The 17,644-nt window shown below is 44.9% G+C and overlaps 1 protein-coding gene across 10 annotated transcripts in view; it reads right to left on the bottom strand.

Moving 5' to 3' along the window:
• Positions 1–17,644, bottom strand: part of DISP1 (dispatched RND transporter family member 1) — a 115,267-nt gene that overhangs the window by 16,191 nt on the left and 81,432 nt on the right. For 9 of the 10 annotated variants that reach the window (XM_036354720.1, XM_036354724.1, XM_036354727.1 and 6 more), the window contains 2 exons: positions 6,816–6,845; positions 213–336 (listed from right to left, as the gene is read on the bottom strand). In XM_036354720.1, the coding sequence (XP_036210613.1) occupies positions 213–336; positions 6,816–6,845 (154 nt within the window). The remainder of the gene's footprint in view (positions 1–212; positions 337–6,815; positions 6,846–17,644) is intronic. The other variant, XM_036354730.1, reaches the window with a different exon arrangement.

Raw genomic sequence — 17,644 nt, forward strand, 5'->3', positions numbered from 1 at the left:
AGCATGTTTCTTAACCTTTACGGATCTGAGGACAGAGAAGCTACACCTCTAATTTGCTGAAAGAGACCTGTATACCTATCAATGGCTTGAGAAGGTTTTTTAAAAAATGGGATCCTATCTAACATAATGCAATTGGTATTAACATACTTTTTTAGATGGTTTTGGGCTAAAGAAAATAGATAAACAAACGCTGCTGGCCCAACCCTCCTTACCAGCAATGGGTCAGAGAAGTCGGGAAGCTCCGGCACCAATACTCCGACCAGGGCACAGACCACGATGAGCACAGTGCACATGCCCAGGACCACCACGGGCCAGTCGGCAAGCAGGGCCGCGTAACTACAGAGGCAGAGAGAAAGCGCCGGGAAGGCCTCTTAGAAGCAATGGAGAGTTTTTGCTGTCTCCGACCCAGTGCAGGCACGTATCAATAAGAGCTCCCACGAGTTATAAGTATTTCTATGTAATTGTAGGAGATTACTAGAGCACTGTCCTCTCATTTCTGCGATGACGTAGCAGCGGTCCTCACGCCACAGGCTGAGAGTCAGAACACTGTCTATTTCTGACAAATAGCATGTTCTATCGACAGCTGTGCCTGGGGAAGAGAGGATCTGAAACTTACACCTCCTCAGTGGAAAGAAGATGTATCCTAGCAGAGGATCCAAACTCCTCGCCTCTCTCCCAGAACTCTGGTTGTCTGGTTATTCCCTTTCTCCAGACTTTTACTCTGGAAGTTCTGGAAAAAGAATCCAGCCCATAAACAGATTCCTACAGTGTATATCTTAAAAACAGCTGAACCAAACCAAAGAATCCCCTACACCTATAACTTTCCTTCCAGCTAAAACTATAATGAACATGTCCATTGGTCTGTGAGCTCCATGAGGCAGAGATTTTTGCTTTATGTATTTATTTAGTGCAGTGTATTTATTTAGAGCCTAGAACAGTACCTTTTCAAAGGTGCTCAATAACTACCTATTGATTAGATGAACAAACCCCCATGTACCTCCCTCCCTTCACTGTCCAACCACTACCGCCTGGCTTTAGTCTCCTACCACGCCTCGGAAACCGCTCTGCGACCAAATGCCACCATCAAGCCATCTCTCCAGACACCCTTCCACGCCCTCCTTCTCCACCTCTGACCCAAAGGCCTACTTCTGTGCCCCTCCCACCAGGCCTGGACCACACGCCTTATTACCTTGACGCTTCCAGGTCTTGATAGGAACCGAGCGCTCGGTAGAACCTAACTACACTGAACTTTTGCTAAAATGCAGCATCTGTCTTGCCAACTCCAAGTGTCTTGAAGTTTCATTACAGAAAAAAAGACACGTTTAACTTGTGGACAATGACTCTCAAATTCTCGTCCATGCTAGCTCCCTGGGCTGCTGTGATGGCCATTTCTGGCTCATCTGAAACCGGCTTACTCATATATTTGTGAATGACTTCTTCAGCGTCATGCTAGATGCTAGCTGTGTAAATAAAGCTGGGGCTGTAAATACCATTCTGAAAAAAAGCCGCTATGTGTCTCTAAGAATAGATTGTTGATGTTTACATTCTACTCTCGCAGCTTCACAGATCTGGCTTTGTGGGAATATTTGCTTCCAACTAAATTTTAATAAGGAAATTAAAATATAACAATTATGCTTTAAGGAGCACTTGCAGAGGCTGTTTTTTTAAATCATATTTTTATGGATTTCACAGAGGAAGGGAGAGGGAGAGGGAGAGAGAAACATCAGTGATGAGAATCATTGATCGGCTGCCTCCTGCACGCCCTCCCCACACTTCCCCCCAACGGGGATCGAGCCCACAACCTGGACATGTGCCCTGACTGGGAATCCAATGGTGTCCTCCTGGTTCACATGTTGACGTTTAATCACTGAGCCAATGGGCACCAAAGGGCGTAGAGGTATTTTTCATTGTTATTCTTTTAAAAGTAATCTTAGGAAAATAAAGCATGCTAGCCTGCACTTACAAGGAGTTCCGTTATATAGATTATCATCTCATTGAATTCTCACAACAACTTATGAGATGAAACCAAGGAACAGCGGCTATAAAATAAATCAGTCACGGACTGTAATGCACAGCACGGGGACTATAGTTAATCATGCTGTGTTGTGTATTTGCCAAAATAAAAGTCCTCATCACAAGAAAGAAATCTGTGCGGTGACTGATTTAACTAAATTCACTGTAGTAATCCTTTTGCAATATATAGAATATTGAATCATTAAGTTGTACGCCTAAAAGTAATATAATATTACCCCAATTATATCTCAATATAAAGTTCCAAAGCTTGGAAGCCAGGTACTCTAGTTCTAGAATCTGGCCTCTTAACCACTATGATATCATCTCTTGCTTCAAACACAAGAGAAACAAAAGACATCTGGAAGAAGTCAGCGTCTTCCCAAATTCACATTTTAAAATTAAATGCCTCAGCCACACGAACAGCTAATTTCTCGACGCAAAACCACCTAGATCCACAGGACTTCAAGTCTGACGGGTACTCACTCATCAAGGGGAAACGCTGCTAGATAAGATGGAAAACCTTTTAAGGATAATTCTGAATGACACAAAAAGCTATAAACCACAACAGGCTGATGGTGGTGGTTCAAACGTAACAGAACACACCCAGCGCTTCTATCCTTCACACTTTATTTCCTCCCCCGCCAAATGCAAACTAAGGTGCAAGGCACGGGCGCTGAAGCAGTCAAGTCCTCGGTCAATAGCGCACTTGAGACTTTCTCTTCACTGCTTCAGGCCGAACAGAGGCCTCTACGTGCCAGACCTTTAAAAGATCAGCCCTGCGAAGTGAAAATGCCCCGGGCTTCCACAATGACTCCCGGGACCCTGTTTTAAATGGATCCATTTTCTTTCAAATGAACCAGAAGTTACTCATTTTTACCTACAAGCACGTTATCAATAGAGGGCAGTGGGCCTCCAACGGCTTCGCTTTCATACTGTGGTTTAATGCATCCCTATAATGGCTTTTTGTCTGGTGTTCTCGAAAACTCTGCACGCACATGCGCAGCCACCTTAAAAGACCCGCTGCAAGTGCCGCTTCCCCTCCCTTGACAGCATTTGGTTTTGATTTGGCCGCGCCGCTACCCACGACACACATGTGCTGCCTTTTACATACATGTCCCCGCCTTTCACCTGACTCCACCACCACCCCCCTCACCAGATGTTTCAGGCGCCACCCTTGCCGGGGACAGCTGTTCAGAGAGAGACAGGCAGTCCGCATCCGGAGGCCGCAGCAGCGGGAAGGCCTCCTAAGGACCATGGTGCTGCTGGGGGGGTTGTGCGCCTTCCGCTCCCCAGGCCCTGGGCACCACGAGGGGACACGAGTGTCGAGCACAATGTGAAAGGCAGACAGGGGTGTGATATTAAGATGGAAACCGAGTGACGCAGGGAGGTGGGGACATAAAGGAAATTAAAGGGCCTGTGAAATCTTGCTAATTCCACTCCTGGCAAGTCCCGGTTCAAGGTATATATTCTAACCAAGTTTAAAGAATAAGGCACTTGAACATTATTTTCTTTGGAAAGGGGACCACGTGTACAATGGAAGAATTTTCAAAAAAGACCACTCCTGCCCGGCCGGTGTGGCTCAGTGTTGAGCACTGACCCGGGAACCAAAAGGTCGCGCGTTCAATTCCCGGTCAGGGCACATGCCCGGGTTGCAGGATCAATCCCCAGAAGGCAGCAGATCCATGATTCTCTCTCATCATTGATATTTCTATCTCTCTCCTCCTCCCTCCCTCTCTCTGAAATCAATAAAAAGTATTTTAAAAAAGGGACCAGTCCTTTCACTGTTGTATGTTCTGCACATCTACATGTCCCACAGTGCTTGTCTTTCACCTGCCCGTTCTGATTGTGGACATCCTTAGACTGAAGATGCAGCCCTCAACCGTAACACGTGGCTGCAGCAGGCAGACCTCTCCAGTGAACGGCCAGGTGACAGTTGTCCCTGATGAGGGCCCACAGCCCCACCCAGAGCGAGGCCAGGCCGTGCACAGACCTTCAGGCCTCTCCTCCTTCCACAGGGTGAGGGAACGGAAGGAGCTGAGTGAACATGTGCTCGTGGTGAGCTGTGGATCTGAGTGGGTGGCACGGGCCTGGCATCCCGGTCCAGGCTGTTACTGCCACGCTGGCGTTTTCACGAGCGCCCAATGGGAGGTCCCTCAGATATACGCATAGATTCGCAGCCACCTTATCATTGGGTTACTCTGCAACCACATCAGAAATAACAGTGAAAATAAATAAACTAAGCCCCTGCCGGGTGGGGCTCAGTTGGTTTTGGTTGGAGCATCGTCCCATACACCTAAAGGTTGTGGGTTCGATCCCCACTGGAAGAGGAGGGACGCGTGTGGGAGGCAACAGATCTCTCTCTCTCTCTCTCTCTCTCTCTCTCTCTAAATCAATGAACATATCCTCGGGTGAGGATAAAAAAGAAAATAAATGAATAAAGTGTCTAATAGGGCAAACTTATTGTTCAAGTGACATCATAGGGGGCCTCTTGAAAATGGGCCTTTATTACAGCAAGACCCTCCCAGCATATTTTCCCTTAGCTCACAAGGACGTTTTTCTGCCCCGCCCGCCCCGCCCCCACCACCCCAAAGCCTTTCCGGAAACACTTTGCTTTCTCCCTTTCCCTTCCGAGCAGCCGGCCACGCTGCCGAGTGGTAAGTGCCTTGGACCTGAGGCCCCCTCTTCCTGACCAACCACCCGGTCCCGAACCCTCTTCTAGCCTGGACCTTGTGCTCATGGCTCTCCTGAAACTGCCCTGATGAATCAACTCGCTGGTCTTGGTTTCCCTGTGTCCTGACCTCGGCCATATTTAACCCTCTAGCTACCCCTCTCTTCCTAAAAACGGCATCTTCGGTTTCTCCCTTTCTACTTCCCTCAGTAACTCCTCCTTATTCCTCTTGTCCTCTAAAGATGAGCACTTCAAAACGTTAGTAATCACAGGTTTCCCATTTTAAAGGGATCCATTTTCTTTCTAATAAACCAGAAGTTAAGCGTTTTTACCTACAAATCCAGTGGCATCAACTAGCAATTTAGTGAGAGGAATGAGGGAAACTCGAGAAATGTCACGAAAGAAAACAGGATAAAGAAGCCTTTCTTGTGAAGCAATTAGATTTACATAGTAACGCACAGGGCATTCTGGGAATATAAAACTAGCAGACGTGGGTCTTGCCCTCACCGAACTTAGCACCTAATACAGAAAATCAGGTGCACGAACACCCACAAAACCAGGAAAGCAGAGAGGGGTTTTCGAAGGGAGGGGCGAAATGCATGTGACTCCTCCCAGCGAGGGTGGGGCCAGGAAAGGCTTTTTCAAAGAAGTTGCATTTATATTTACAAACACTGAAAAGAAATGAGGATTTGAAAAAATACCAATCTAACAGAAAAAAATATGGACACATTTTTCCAAAATGCAAAATGTTGGTCACTTGAGAAGGCTCTAGTATTTCTAAAAAAAAAGAAAAAAAGAAAAAGAAAAAGAAAATTCACCTTTTTTTTTTTTAAAATATATTTTATTGATTTTTTACAGAGAGGAAGGGAGAGAGATAGAGAGTTAGAAACATCGATGAGAGAGAAACATCGATCAGCCGCCTCCTGCACATCTCCCACTGGGGATATGCCCGCAACCCAGGCACGCGCCCTTGACCGGAATCGAACCCGGGACCTCTCAGTCCGCAGGCCGACACTCTATCCACTGAGCCAAACCGGTTTCGGCGAAAATTCACCTTCTTAATATGCCATCTTTACTGATATAACCTCTTCCCTTTATTTTTTTTCACAAAAATGGATAAACAGAATGTAGTATATGCATACAATGGAATAGCATTCGGCTTTTTAAAAGGAGGGGAATTCTGACACGTGCTACATGGATGAACCCTGAGGACAGTATGCGGAGTGGAATCAGCCTGTGATGAAATCACACAAAACACTGCCTGGTCCCACTGAGATGAGGTAATAGAGGCGTGTAATTCATGGAGACAGAAAGAAGAGCTGGGGTTGTTAGGGGCTGGAGGGTGGAGTTACAGCTTTGCAAGATGAAAAAAGTTCTGGAGACGGGTGGTGGCGACGGCCGCATAATAACATGAATGTACTTAATGCCACAGAACTGAACACTTAAAAATGGTTAAAATAGTAAAGTTTATGCTGTGCCTATTTTACCAACATTTTAAAAAATAAGTATTTTTTAAATGGAAGGGGAATTTGCTCATATTAAAATTTGTGTAGTCATTTATGTAGACAGGCAACTCTTCCATGGCAGGCTCCAGAGCTATCGCATCTGAGCATTTTTAGCAAGTGATTTTCAAAGATGGCTTTGCGTTTCTTACGATGTAATCATATTACACCTGGAACCATAATGTTCAAGGACATCTGATGAGACAAGACCGCTTGTTCAGAAACTCGTATCCATTTAAAATTTTGCTCTTCCCCTGGAAAGGTAAAACTTTGACATTTTCATGCAAAAGAGTCTTCTCCACCTTAATAGGGCAACGGAATTCTTAGGGAGAAATACAACCAATGTATTTGGAAAAAAATGCCATGAATTCCAGCCATGGGAGGTGGCACAATATTATGTGTCTCTCTTCTCAATGAGAGGCCAATCAATCCATTACAGAAAGGAGAGCAAAATATTGGGCCAATGTGAGCGAGGAAACACAAACAGGATAAGGCCAGAAAGCCACCTGGAGATGAAAACCACAAACTATGAACGAGGAAGGTGGAAACAGCAGCAAAACGTGGAGAAAATGCGAGGAGGGGAAAGCATGCAGGCAAGATTGTTATTTAATAAAATGATCCGATTACTGTACCTTTTTGGTAACTTGAAAGGTCTGGATGGTCTGGAAAAAAAAGAAAAGAAAAAGAAAAACCATCAGAAATAAAGCACCAGGACATAAAAGCTTAACGTCTATAGTCAGCATTTCACTTCTCTCGCCTTCTGGAAGAATCCTGGGAGGGCAAGAGATTTGCTATCTGTAGGTCGAAAGTGATCTCAGAACCACCGGGACAGGCTATAAAAAGATCTGCATCTGCAAAGGAATATTTTATGATACACATTCTGGGTTGTAACAAATGTAAATATTCTATTTCTCCCTATGTCGCGCTGCTATCTTGTTGTTGCTTTTTTTTCCCTGAGAAAGTCATGGATCTGTGACTAGTTTACTCCTCAGAGACAGAAACTATGGATTCATCGCATTCTTTCTGCTTGAGTAACGACTTCATTTTATGTTCAACTTGAGACCCTAAGTGGAGATTGTCGACATCGATTGAGAAAGGAAAATTGAGGTTCCCACAAAGATCCCTCCTGGGAAAACACTGGATCCCTTTGAAGTGTTTGTACTAATGGACATGACAAGCAGATGTTGGGAACACCCAAACCACAACTACAGGTGAGACACGAGAGCCCTTTGATTCGCCCTGTGTTATCTTCCATTCTCCCCTTTCAACCTCCGCGGAAAACATCTGAGAAAGCAGCAGGCAGGAGCCCACCGCACACTTTCACCCCTCAAGGGGAGTCTTCCTCCGTCTGTGAAATCTTTCCACTTGCAGCGTTTAATACCTGTCTAATAAAAGCTGCAGGTGATTTCCCACACTGACTTCGGGCTTACGCAGACAATAAAAGCTCGTAAAAACAGACAAATAAATCTAACTTCTGTTATAGAGAGAAACAATGTTTTCCCAGGGTTCTTTCACCCTTTAATACCATCCGGTCAAAACACACACCAGAAAGCAAACAGTAAAAACCTCGGGTGGGCACGTCGGCCTGCACTTCAGTTAGGTCTTCAGGGGTGACACTGGCAGGTCCAGGACCCTCCCCCACAGGCTGGGCGCAGATGAGCCGGCTGGGCACCATCCCCGGAGGCCTAGGCGGAGTGTCAGCCTCTCTCTCCCACTCAAGAAAGCGTCTCTGTGTGAGAGTGCGTGACAGTGACATTGTTACAGGGCTAAGCTCAACTCTGCCTAAGAAGGTAAGTCAATGAAGCACTTACGAACCCGGGACTCGTGATGAGGAATCACTGGCCTCTGGCACTGCCCCGCTGAGAACTGTCACAGCAGCTCAGGACCCCGGCTTCACTACTCCGGTGACCAGTGAGCTGGGGTATGTCAAGGGAATAGCTAATGAGCCTGTCAAGTTCTCAGAAAAAAGGAACTTGACATGATGAGGGGCACTGGGGCAGATAGAGGCAAGGGAAATTTTTTAAAGGTAATAACCAGAAGTAAGTTGTATGGGAGGGAAAACGTTAACAAGAAACAGAAAAAAAAAATTAAAAAGCTACCAATGGTCTGCTTCCTCACCGTTTCTCTCTCTTTTAATAATCTTTGAGGAGAGCGTGGGAGACTGAAGGGCGAGGGAAATGGAGTGCTGAAACATGAAGACATGTCCCTCGTCTAGAGAGCTCTACTGTGGACAGAGCTGCGGGATTAATATCACAACTTGAGGAGGGACGGTATCAGCTTGCACCAATTCCAGCTGGCTCTGCCCAGCACGCGGGAGAATCAAAGCTCTGGAAAAAACAGCTTTGTATGGTTCTGAACCAGTAACCAAACTTAGGTAAACAAGCGCTCCAGGTAGCATGTCTTAGTCGCAACACTCCCATGGGATTGGGCCCTGTTGCCTTTTCATGCACATCCTGCAAGTGATAACTCGGGTTCAGTGCTGACACGGTAGGAAGAAAGCGTTTGGAAATAAAGAACCCACACTTCAGTGAGCATTCTTGAAAAGATTTCCAACAAAACCACCACCATTCTTCACCGTGAAGGGTTTGCATGAATGACCACTGGCACCCTTGGGTTCAGCCTCGAGGATGACACAGGAGGCCTGGGACATGCTCAGCCTGGCCGCTAATCCATCTTTCATGCACCAGGTCTACATGCTTCTGGTCTTGCCCAGTGACCTGAAGAACAACAATAACCACAACCACTTGTGCGTTGCGTTTCCTGAATGCCAAGGGATGTTGAGTCAAAGTACTGGTCATGGTGACGTCTGAAACTGTTGATATGAACAGCGTCCCAACGACTACACAAAATATAAAATAACCTAGGAGGCAGGAGGAAAAGGTTGGGAGTGGAGGACTAATCTTTACAGATCATCTAATAAATACCAAGCACTTTTTACTAGTAAATCTTAGAAAAGAAATTTAGCAAATCTTTTAAAAATTCGAAAGAGAAGATGGCAAATCGATAGCCCTGTCTGACATGGGAGAAGAAACCAAGAGTAAGTTTTTGTATCTTTAAATTCTTCGTGAGACTATATTCATTAATTATTTGTATAATTAAGAAGCGAAGCCGAACCGGTTTGGCTCAGTGGATAGAGCGTCGGCCTGCGGACTCAAGGGTCCCGGGTTCGATTCCGGTCAAGGGCATGTACCGTGGTTGCGGGCACGTCCCCACTGGGGGGAGTGCAGGAGGCAGCTGATCGATCTCTCTCTCATCGATGTTTCTGACTTTCTATCCCTCTCCCTTCTTCTCTGTAGAAAATCAATAAAATATATTTAAAAAAAAAAAAAAAAGAAGCGAAAAGAATTGTTATAAAGGGAAATTGCATATGTGCGTACTCATTTATGTACATGTGGCTGAAATATTTTATTTGAAAGTGTCTCTCACTGATAATGATTTGGGGAGAATGGGGCACCCTGGCTAACTAAAATAGACTGAAAAGGAGTAACACTACACACGGATCATAAGCTTTCAAAAAACTTAAAAAATACCTTTAATACAAAATCTACAGTTCATTCTGTCAGCTGATTTACTGCACAGTTGAAGTGACACCAAGTGATGTGATCATCACTGGAATCACCTGGGGAGCTTATTAAAGCAGGGGTTTCCAGGCTCCTCCCCAGGGTCTGGCTCAGTGGGGCTTGGAATAGAGCTGCATGGTCAGAGCTTGAACCACTGCCTGGGATGATCTGCCAGGAAAATGTGACATCCAGGCAAGAAACAACTGGAGAGTGATACAAGGACCATCAGAACTTAAAGGTGTAGGACAAACATTCAGTGAATGGGGCACAGGGAGGTGATACTGGAACAGAGTGGTCCGAAGAGTAGCCCTGAACTTGACGTAAGAAGTAGAATTTGAGCTAGGTCTTAAAGGACAGGTGGGCTTCAGATGGATGAACAGGAGGGAGAGGGAAAGGAAATAAATATTAGTGCCAAACTTCTGTTAAACAGCACTGCAGGGCAGTGTAGCTACATCACCAGGCCTTCCTGAGAGGGAAGAGGGAGGAGGGAGGCTTGTTGGAGTCGCAGTGGGGGTGAGGGTGGGGGGAGCAGGAGACTAGAATGGGTAATAGAAATAGGAAGCTGCTACAGTCTCTTGATGAAAACACTGTTTAGGATGAACGACCTGGTGGCAATGGGCAGGATGAACTAGAAAGGGAAACATACAGACACGGAGACGAGGTTGGGAGCTGCTCCAGTGGCCCAGGTCTACAGTGCCGAGAGAGAAAGTGGAAAAGACTAAGTCTACCTTTAATGACTCAGAAAGCTTCTGAGAATCTTATGAACATGTGAATCAAAACTATGAGTATCAACGGTCAGAACTATTCATGGTGTTACAAGAAAAATATTCTGATGAAATTTTGGATAAACCAAGATTTATATATCTACGTATATTATAACAATTTCCACACTCACTGTTGTTTAATATTTACCTATAATGAGGTACCTTAAGTACAATTAGAAATGCTGAAAGCGACATTTAATGCCTATTTATATAATGAATTAAAAATAGTGGCAGTGCCTACGGAAGTGAAGTTCATGACAATTTGGATTACAACACAAGGAGGTTGTCCAAACGATTGGTTTTTAAGTACATTTTGGGGGCTTATTCAACAAATATATTTCATTTATTTTATTAAAATAAGGAAGATACACACATATCTCCACTTTCAAAGTTTTATGGATCTTATCTATAAAATAGTAAAATGTTTTGCATTTTCATTACCAACTGTACAAATTATATACATAAGAGTTTATATATTAATTATAACCTCAGTGAAGATAATTTGCATTTCTGAAAATACATTTAAGTTATCTATTTTATTAAGACAAGGCCTCCATCAATTAGACCAGAGATTAAAAGTATAAACCATCGTAATTTATAAACTTGCCAATTATCTTCTCCTCTAACATTTGCCAGTTCTCAATTTTTAGTATAACATGTCTCTATTTTGTTCAATGTAAGAGCCATTATTTGAGCTCAAAATTACATGGAAAGATTACTAATCTTTCTTCCAATTCCTTTCCCACATATTTTGGATTATTTTGCCCCTTCAAAATTACTCGCCATTGTACAATTTCAGTTTGGAAGGTTAAAAGTCACACCTGCTATTAAAAAAAAACCCACATTGGGGGGAGTTAAAAAAATAATAAAAATCCACTGTATCAAAATGAATTCCAACAGTGAAACCAATACTCTGCAGCTGCTGTGATATCTTCATTTTACTAGCCAGGGAGGACAGACTATTCCCTCCCCGTCTACAGAAATTCTTTAGTTATGCTTTTAAGAACAACAATATCTAGTGAATTGATTTTTCTTCCTTACCTACATTTTCTCATAGTCCTCCGTTAGCATAAAAATTAAATGTAGGTATTCCAAGCAAACACCAAAAGCTTTCATAAGTAAAGATCAAAGCAAAACTCGAACCCAGATTTTATAAAAATAATACTGATAGAAAAGGATTTTCTCAGCCAAAAGTCTGAGGTTAAAAAAGAGAATCTGAGACTGAGGACAACTGAGGATTTTCTGAAGAAAAATGAGGACTCCCCCCTCCCCCCAGGGTGTGACCACATGTTCTCAGGCTGTAGTGGAGCCCCTGTGACACTCTACTTCCGGAACAGCTTGGCTAAAACCTTAAATTCAATGTATTCATTTCACAACAGTGTAGATTCTGTTTGCAACCCCCAAAACTATGATATATGCCAATGATGCCCAAATGCCACTCCAAAGTTTAGGAACTTATTCTAAGGAGAATATATTAAAGAGACCACAGGAAGAGAAGACCTGTTATTAAATGGGGGTTCATCCTCATCTGTAAAATAAAGAGAGTTGGATTAAATTATTTCTAAGGTCTTCTCCTGCTGTGAAATTCGACTGTCTTCTCCTGTGAAATTTCAGATCATAATTATTTTAACACACTGCTAGGCAAAAGTGAAGAAGCCAGGTTCTCCCATCAAAATTCTATATTGAAATATTCCATGTGAACAATCAATAAAAATAGTCCTTCTGTAAGGGAGGTAAGAACTAGTGTCTTAAAATGCTCTGAAAAGTAATGCTGGCTCTTTGCATGAATAGTTAGAGACGTGTTTTACATGGCCAGACAAATGGTTTAATGAAAAAGTGCTGGTGGGAGGAGAGGGCCGAGTTCCCTGTCTGTTAGCTTAGATGCACAGGAGGCTGATGGACGGGATGCCAGGAACACCTCTGTACCAGCAGGTGACAAAGGAGGAAGAAGCGCTGTAGGCAGCGGGGCCAGGTCATCAAAGACGCTCGTGGTAAGAAGTGGTCAGGACTCGTCTATTGCACCAGCCCAAAGGGTTTCACCAGAAGAGCAAACAGGAGAGCGTGCTCAAGTGAAAAGAGTTGTTTTTAAATTTCCAGAGCCTCTTTCCCGAGTTTCCCATCCACTATCTAAGAAAGGCAGAAAAAAATCTTTATTTTAAAAAAAAAAATCTATATATATACATATATAAATGCTTTTTATTGACTTTAGAGAGAGAGAGAGAGAGAGAGAGAGAAACATCAATGAGAGAGAGAAAGATCAATTGGTTGCCTCGTGCATGCCCCCTACCAGGGATCGAGCCCCAAACCTGGGCATGTGCCTGACCTGGGAATCGAACTGGCGACCTTTTGGTGCCCAGAATGACACTCAACCAGCTGAGCCACACCAGCCAGGGCTCTTCTTATTGTTGTACTTATTTATTTAAGATCTTTGATCAACTTTTTTGCTTAATGTTTTCCCATTCTCAAACATGAATTTTAATTTTTAAAGGTGGAGCCAAGCTTTAATGAGATCAATTTTGTTTTAATGTTGGTTTTGTTTTCTGATTAAAACACACATTCATTTTTTTAGTCTGAAAATGCAGAAAATTATAAAGAAAAAAAAATCACCCTAACTCTCGCTACACAGATCTAACCTCTCTTTGATCTAATTCCTTTCAGTATTTTACCCCTTGTGCCTAAATATACACATTAAAGATGCACAATTAGGGTCATAGTCTCAAGTGTTATCCATCTGGATAATGAGCTTTCTGCCATGTAATTAAAATCTGAAAACATGATTTTTATTAGCTGTATGATGTCCCATTCTTTTACCATTACTTACAGCACATAACTAGCGCACACACACATTTCTTCATGTCTCTTTTGCTTATGTACGTCTATGTTTCCTGTTTATTTAAAAGAGGTCTGGATGAGAGCTCAGACATCACAATGGTGGCCAGTATTTTTGCCCTGGTTTGTGGCATGTTTTTCGCCATGACTTTCTGGACGTGCATTTTAAGTTCTGTTAGTAATTCCTAAGACTTCTTTTACAAGCAAAGAGCCATCCTTGATCCAGACGCCAGTCTGCCCTGTTTCACTTACTGGGCCTTTGAGAGGCGCCAGGTATCATCTTCTGTAAAGCCCCGTTTTATGGAGAAAAGCAGAATCCAAAAACCCATTTTCATAAAACCCGTGGCATCTGATATTGTGACAATGGTGCGCCGATTGTGGCGCCCTGTGCAGCCAAGACACTGAATTCCACGGTCTGGCCGAGCCCCCACGCTGTGGTGTGGTGCCGTCTAGCAAGAGCTGCTCCCTTGAGCTCAGTGATGGTTGGGACAAGTGCGGGCTCTGACTGGTCCTGCCGGGACTGCCACAGTGGGAACCTAATCTCTCGGGTGGCTGGGGCCCGTTGGCTGGGGCCCGTCTGGTTAGCCAGCCTGGGGAAACTGGGAGGAATGGGAATAGGAGACCCGCTTTCTGCGGTCCTGCTTCCTGGCAAGGGCTGCCTAGGACACCCTGCTTGTCGGGAGTCACAGTGTTGGCCCGGCCGCATTGGAGAGTGGAGCCTGCGGAGCCGCCCAGGGGCTCACTGACTCAGGTTTCATCTGTCCTCGCGGACCCTCTGATCCAGTTCTTCTCACAGAATCACACTGCTTTGGTCATTCTGGCTTCAGGATGGGCAAGTCCCACGCCGGAGTATGGAGGACATCCTAATTCCCTTTAGAAAACTGGTGGGTAATTTAGAGCGTTATTCTTGCATCTGCTACTTGAAGACAATTCCGGTTAATGAAAGATCAGATGAGATTATTAATGGGCCCCAACCAAATATGAGAACTTTAGTTCCCCAAGGACGCGCACCTGCTAAATTGTAATCTAGAACAGTGGTTCTCAACCTTCCTAATGCCGCGACCCGTTAATACAGTTCCTCATGTTGTGGTGACCCCCAATTTCATTGTTACAAATTGAACATCATGAAAGCATAGTGATTCATCACAAAAGCAATATGTAATTATATATGTGTTTTCCGATGGTCTTAGGCTACCCCTGTGAAAGGGTCATTCGACCCCCAAAGGGGTCGCAACCCACAGGTTGAGAACCGCTGATCTAGAACAAAAAACCTGAAAGGAAATTTCACAAGCCTTTCTGCTCATTCAGAACAACCTCCTAACAGAGCAACAGTGGGAACCCCCAGGGCAGTGGGGTTACAGCAAGACCCCGCGTGCTCGCCGTGTACACAGACTATGTGCAAAGTAAACTCACATTCAATCCTAAGTCAACTGAGCACAGTCCCTTTTCCCAGAACCTGGCTTCCGCCGCGGTATTTGGGAGGGAAAGGCTCTCATATGTAGAATCCAAGAGCTCTTTCTTGTCAAAAATGTTCAGAACACGTTTCTGTTCCTTCTTCCTGGCCCCGAATCTGGCTCTTCCATATGGAAAACTTAAATCTTTTCATCATCTTGGCTCACTTGTTCGAGAACATCTTTGGCAGAGGGACGAAGATGCGTTACCGTCTTCCCTAAGGAAGGCTGCCTCGGGACAGCCCCGCACTTCCCCAGCGTCTTTAAATCACCCCTTTGTCATCTCTTGTGCCTCCTGGAAGTTCCAATGCCCCTCCCCCTTGTTGAGCAGCGAGCAGTAAAGCACCAAAACAGGAAGGCGACAGGCGGACAGGGACACAGGGAGAAGGCGAATAATCCAGGATGTGCACAATGGACCAGGTCACAAACGCTCTCCTTTTTAGATCCCGAGAGAAATGCAACCTAACTCTGCTCTCTTCAAATCAAGAAAAACATATGTAAATAAACTCTCTCTATAAACCCCGGGTCGGTGGCAGCTCAGAGTGGAGTTGGCTTTACGGAGAAACTCCCCGAGGAGGAGGCGAGCCTGCTAGCCCTTCACTTCGATCTACTGCAAAGCCCTCCTAAGCATTCAGTGGCTATTGATCAGCTCAGAAAACACCCCTCCAACTCAGCTGTTAAATAATTTGCAATATCCCTCTAGAGACACTAAGAATATCGCCGAGACGTGATAAAAGACTGCAGTGAAAATGACAAAAATGTGCCTTTTGCACGTATTTATAAAGCCCCAAGCCAACTTAACCAAACTCGCTGGCAAAAGAAAGATACCAGGATTCCAAAGAATGCTTTGTGTGCAATGTACGTGAGTCTGTCCGGCCCACTCAGACTCAAAACCCCTTCAAGCTGGAACAAATCAAATGCTCATGGAACAAACAGCTTGAGTTCCAATATAAGTTAAAAGACTTTTTTCTATTCTTAGCAGAGCTTGGGCCTAAGAAGCAAAGCAAGCAAAAAAATAAATAAATAAAAGAAAATGGTGCTATTTCCCCCCCAGTTATTTCGGGAAACAAGAAAGGAATTGTGTCAGACAAAACTGGATGAGCATGGGGGAGGGGCGTCACTTCCTCTTCTATTATTAATTATTTCTCCTGGAAACGAGGAGAGCTCCGAGGTCTGGCAGATCACTAGTTAAAGGGCAGCTATTCTGCGCCCCGGAGAGGTGAGGGAAGCAGGGCATGGGAAATTCCTTTTCAAACACATTTTGTCTCCACCACTTACAAGGGGGAGGGGGAGGGGCAGCCCCAAAGGTCAACAGACCACATGGCTCAGGCCCTGCACGAGGCACACCCTCAAAGAGGAGGCTAAGTGTGCCCTTTTTATTTATTTATTTTTTTAAAGAAACCGTTTAAAGCAATTGGAATTCTGCAAAGGACAACTGGCTAATTCAAAATATTTTTGAAATGGCTGCAAAGTAGCCTGGGTTAAAAGAAAACCTTCTTCGCCAGCCAGGAGGTGAAGGCCGCATGGTTTGGGTGGAGGTTTTAGAGCAAGCAGCTCCCCCCCCACCCCCGTCCCCCAGTCTCTTGCCCCCACCTCCCCACCACCCCACCCCCGCACCCCGTGCCACATTTTAAACGTACACTCGATTATAAAGTGCTTGGCCTTAAGCTCGAGCCGCTCCCTGCCGGACTGCTGCTGCGAGCCCTGTACAAAACATGCTAAACACGCACACAGGTTAGACTTCTCTTAATAAGATGTGAATAATCGCTAATAAGAGATCCAAGAAAAGCTCATAAGAAAGCCAGAAAAATCTTATTAAACTTAACTAACTTAAGAGCATGGGATGCTGGAACAAGGTCCAAATTTCTCAAGCCAGAATCCCAGGCACTAGAATTTTAAGCTTTGGGAGAAGGAAGTTGGGGTAAGAGGGGGGGAAAAAATCCCTAGAATTTGAAGCTTAATGTAGGGTTTAATTCTGCATTAGAGGGGAACATTATAACAAGCAAATAATACACTTAAATAAATCTCCCCAGGGCTAGCTTTACAATGAAACAGCTTCAGTTTCTGCTGGCCAAGATGGTAGGCCGATCAATGCTGAGAGCGGAAAAACCAAGTCCCAGACGCATGCCTGAGAAGCCAAGACCCAGAATAGTTAGTGTCAGCCAGGACCAAAATAATGATCTGAGTCCAACTGTCAATTAAATAGCAGTGAGAACGAAGACACGGTCATCGATCAGATTTCTGTTTGAACGCCTAGACTGCGGGGGGAAAGGCACTGCAGGAATCTTACTCACTGAGCTCTGACTTGTTCCTAAGCAGGGCTGCAAGATTCCTCCCCCTGAACACCCTTCTTCCCAAGACACACGCCATGCCAGGACCCTCGATGCCAGGTCTAGGAGTCCGGGGAAACCATGGGAGACTTCTGAGCAGGGACAGGAGCGACATCATGGAAGCAGTGTTTAAGGAAGGGGCAGTGGGCTGGCCCAAGGGACCACAGCCGCACAAAGGTCTGGAGGAATGAATGCGGTAAGTGTCCCCATGCTGCTTAGACTGGACGCACCAAGTAGTGCTCGGAAGCAGTAAATGGCTCCCATGCCCGTAGAAAGCATCTGCTGGGATCGCAAGCCATTTGGCAACTCTCCGCGTCCTGAGCAGTCCAATGGGGGTAAAGCAAACTGATTTAACCAAGCCAACGGCTCGGCAAAGTCACACGGAGGGAGGCATGACGCCTGCTCCTGGCCCTCTCATCCTATTCCACCTTCTACATGCATAAACACACATGCACGGAGGCAGGCCCAGACTCTTATGCGGGGATCCGTTTCATCCACCCGTTTGATACCTTGCTGATTGCTTACAG

The sequence above is a fragment of the Myotis myotis genome, unplaced genomic scaffold, assembly GCF_014108235.1.
Source record: "Myotis myotis isolate mMyoMyo1 unplaced genomic scaffold, mMyoMyo1.p scaffold_m19_p_21, whole genome shotgun sequence".
Classification (NCBI taxonomy): Eukaryota; Metazoa; Chordata; class Mammalia; order Chiroptera; family Vespertilionidae; genus Myotis; species Myotis myotis.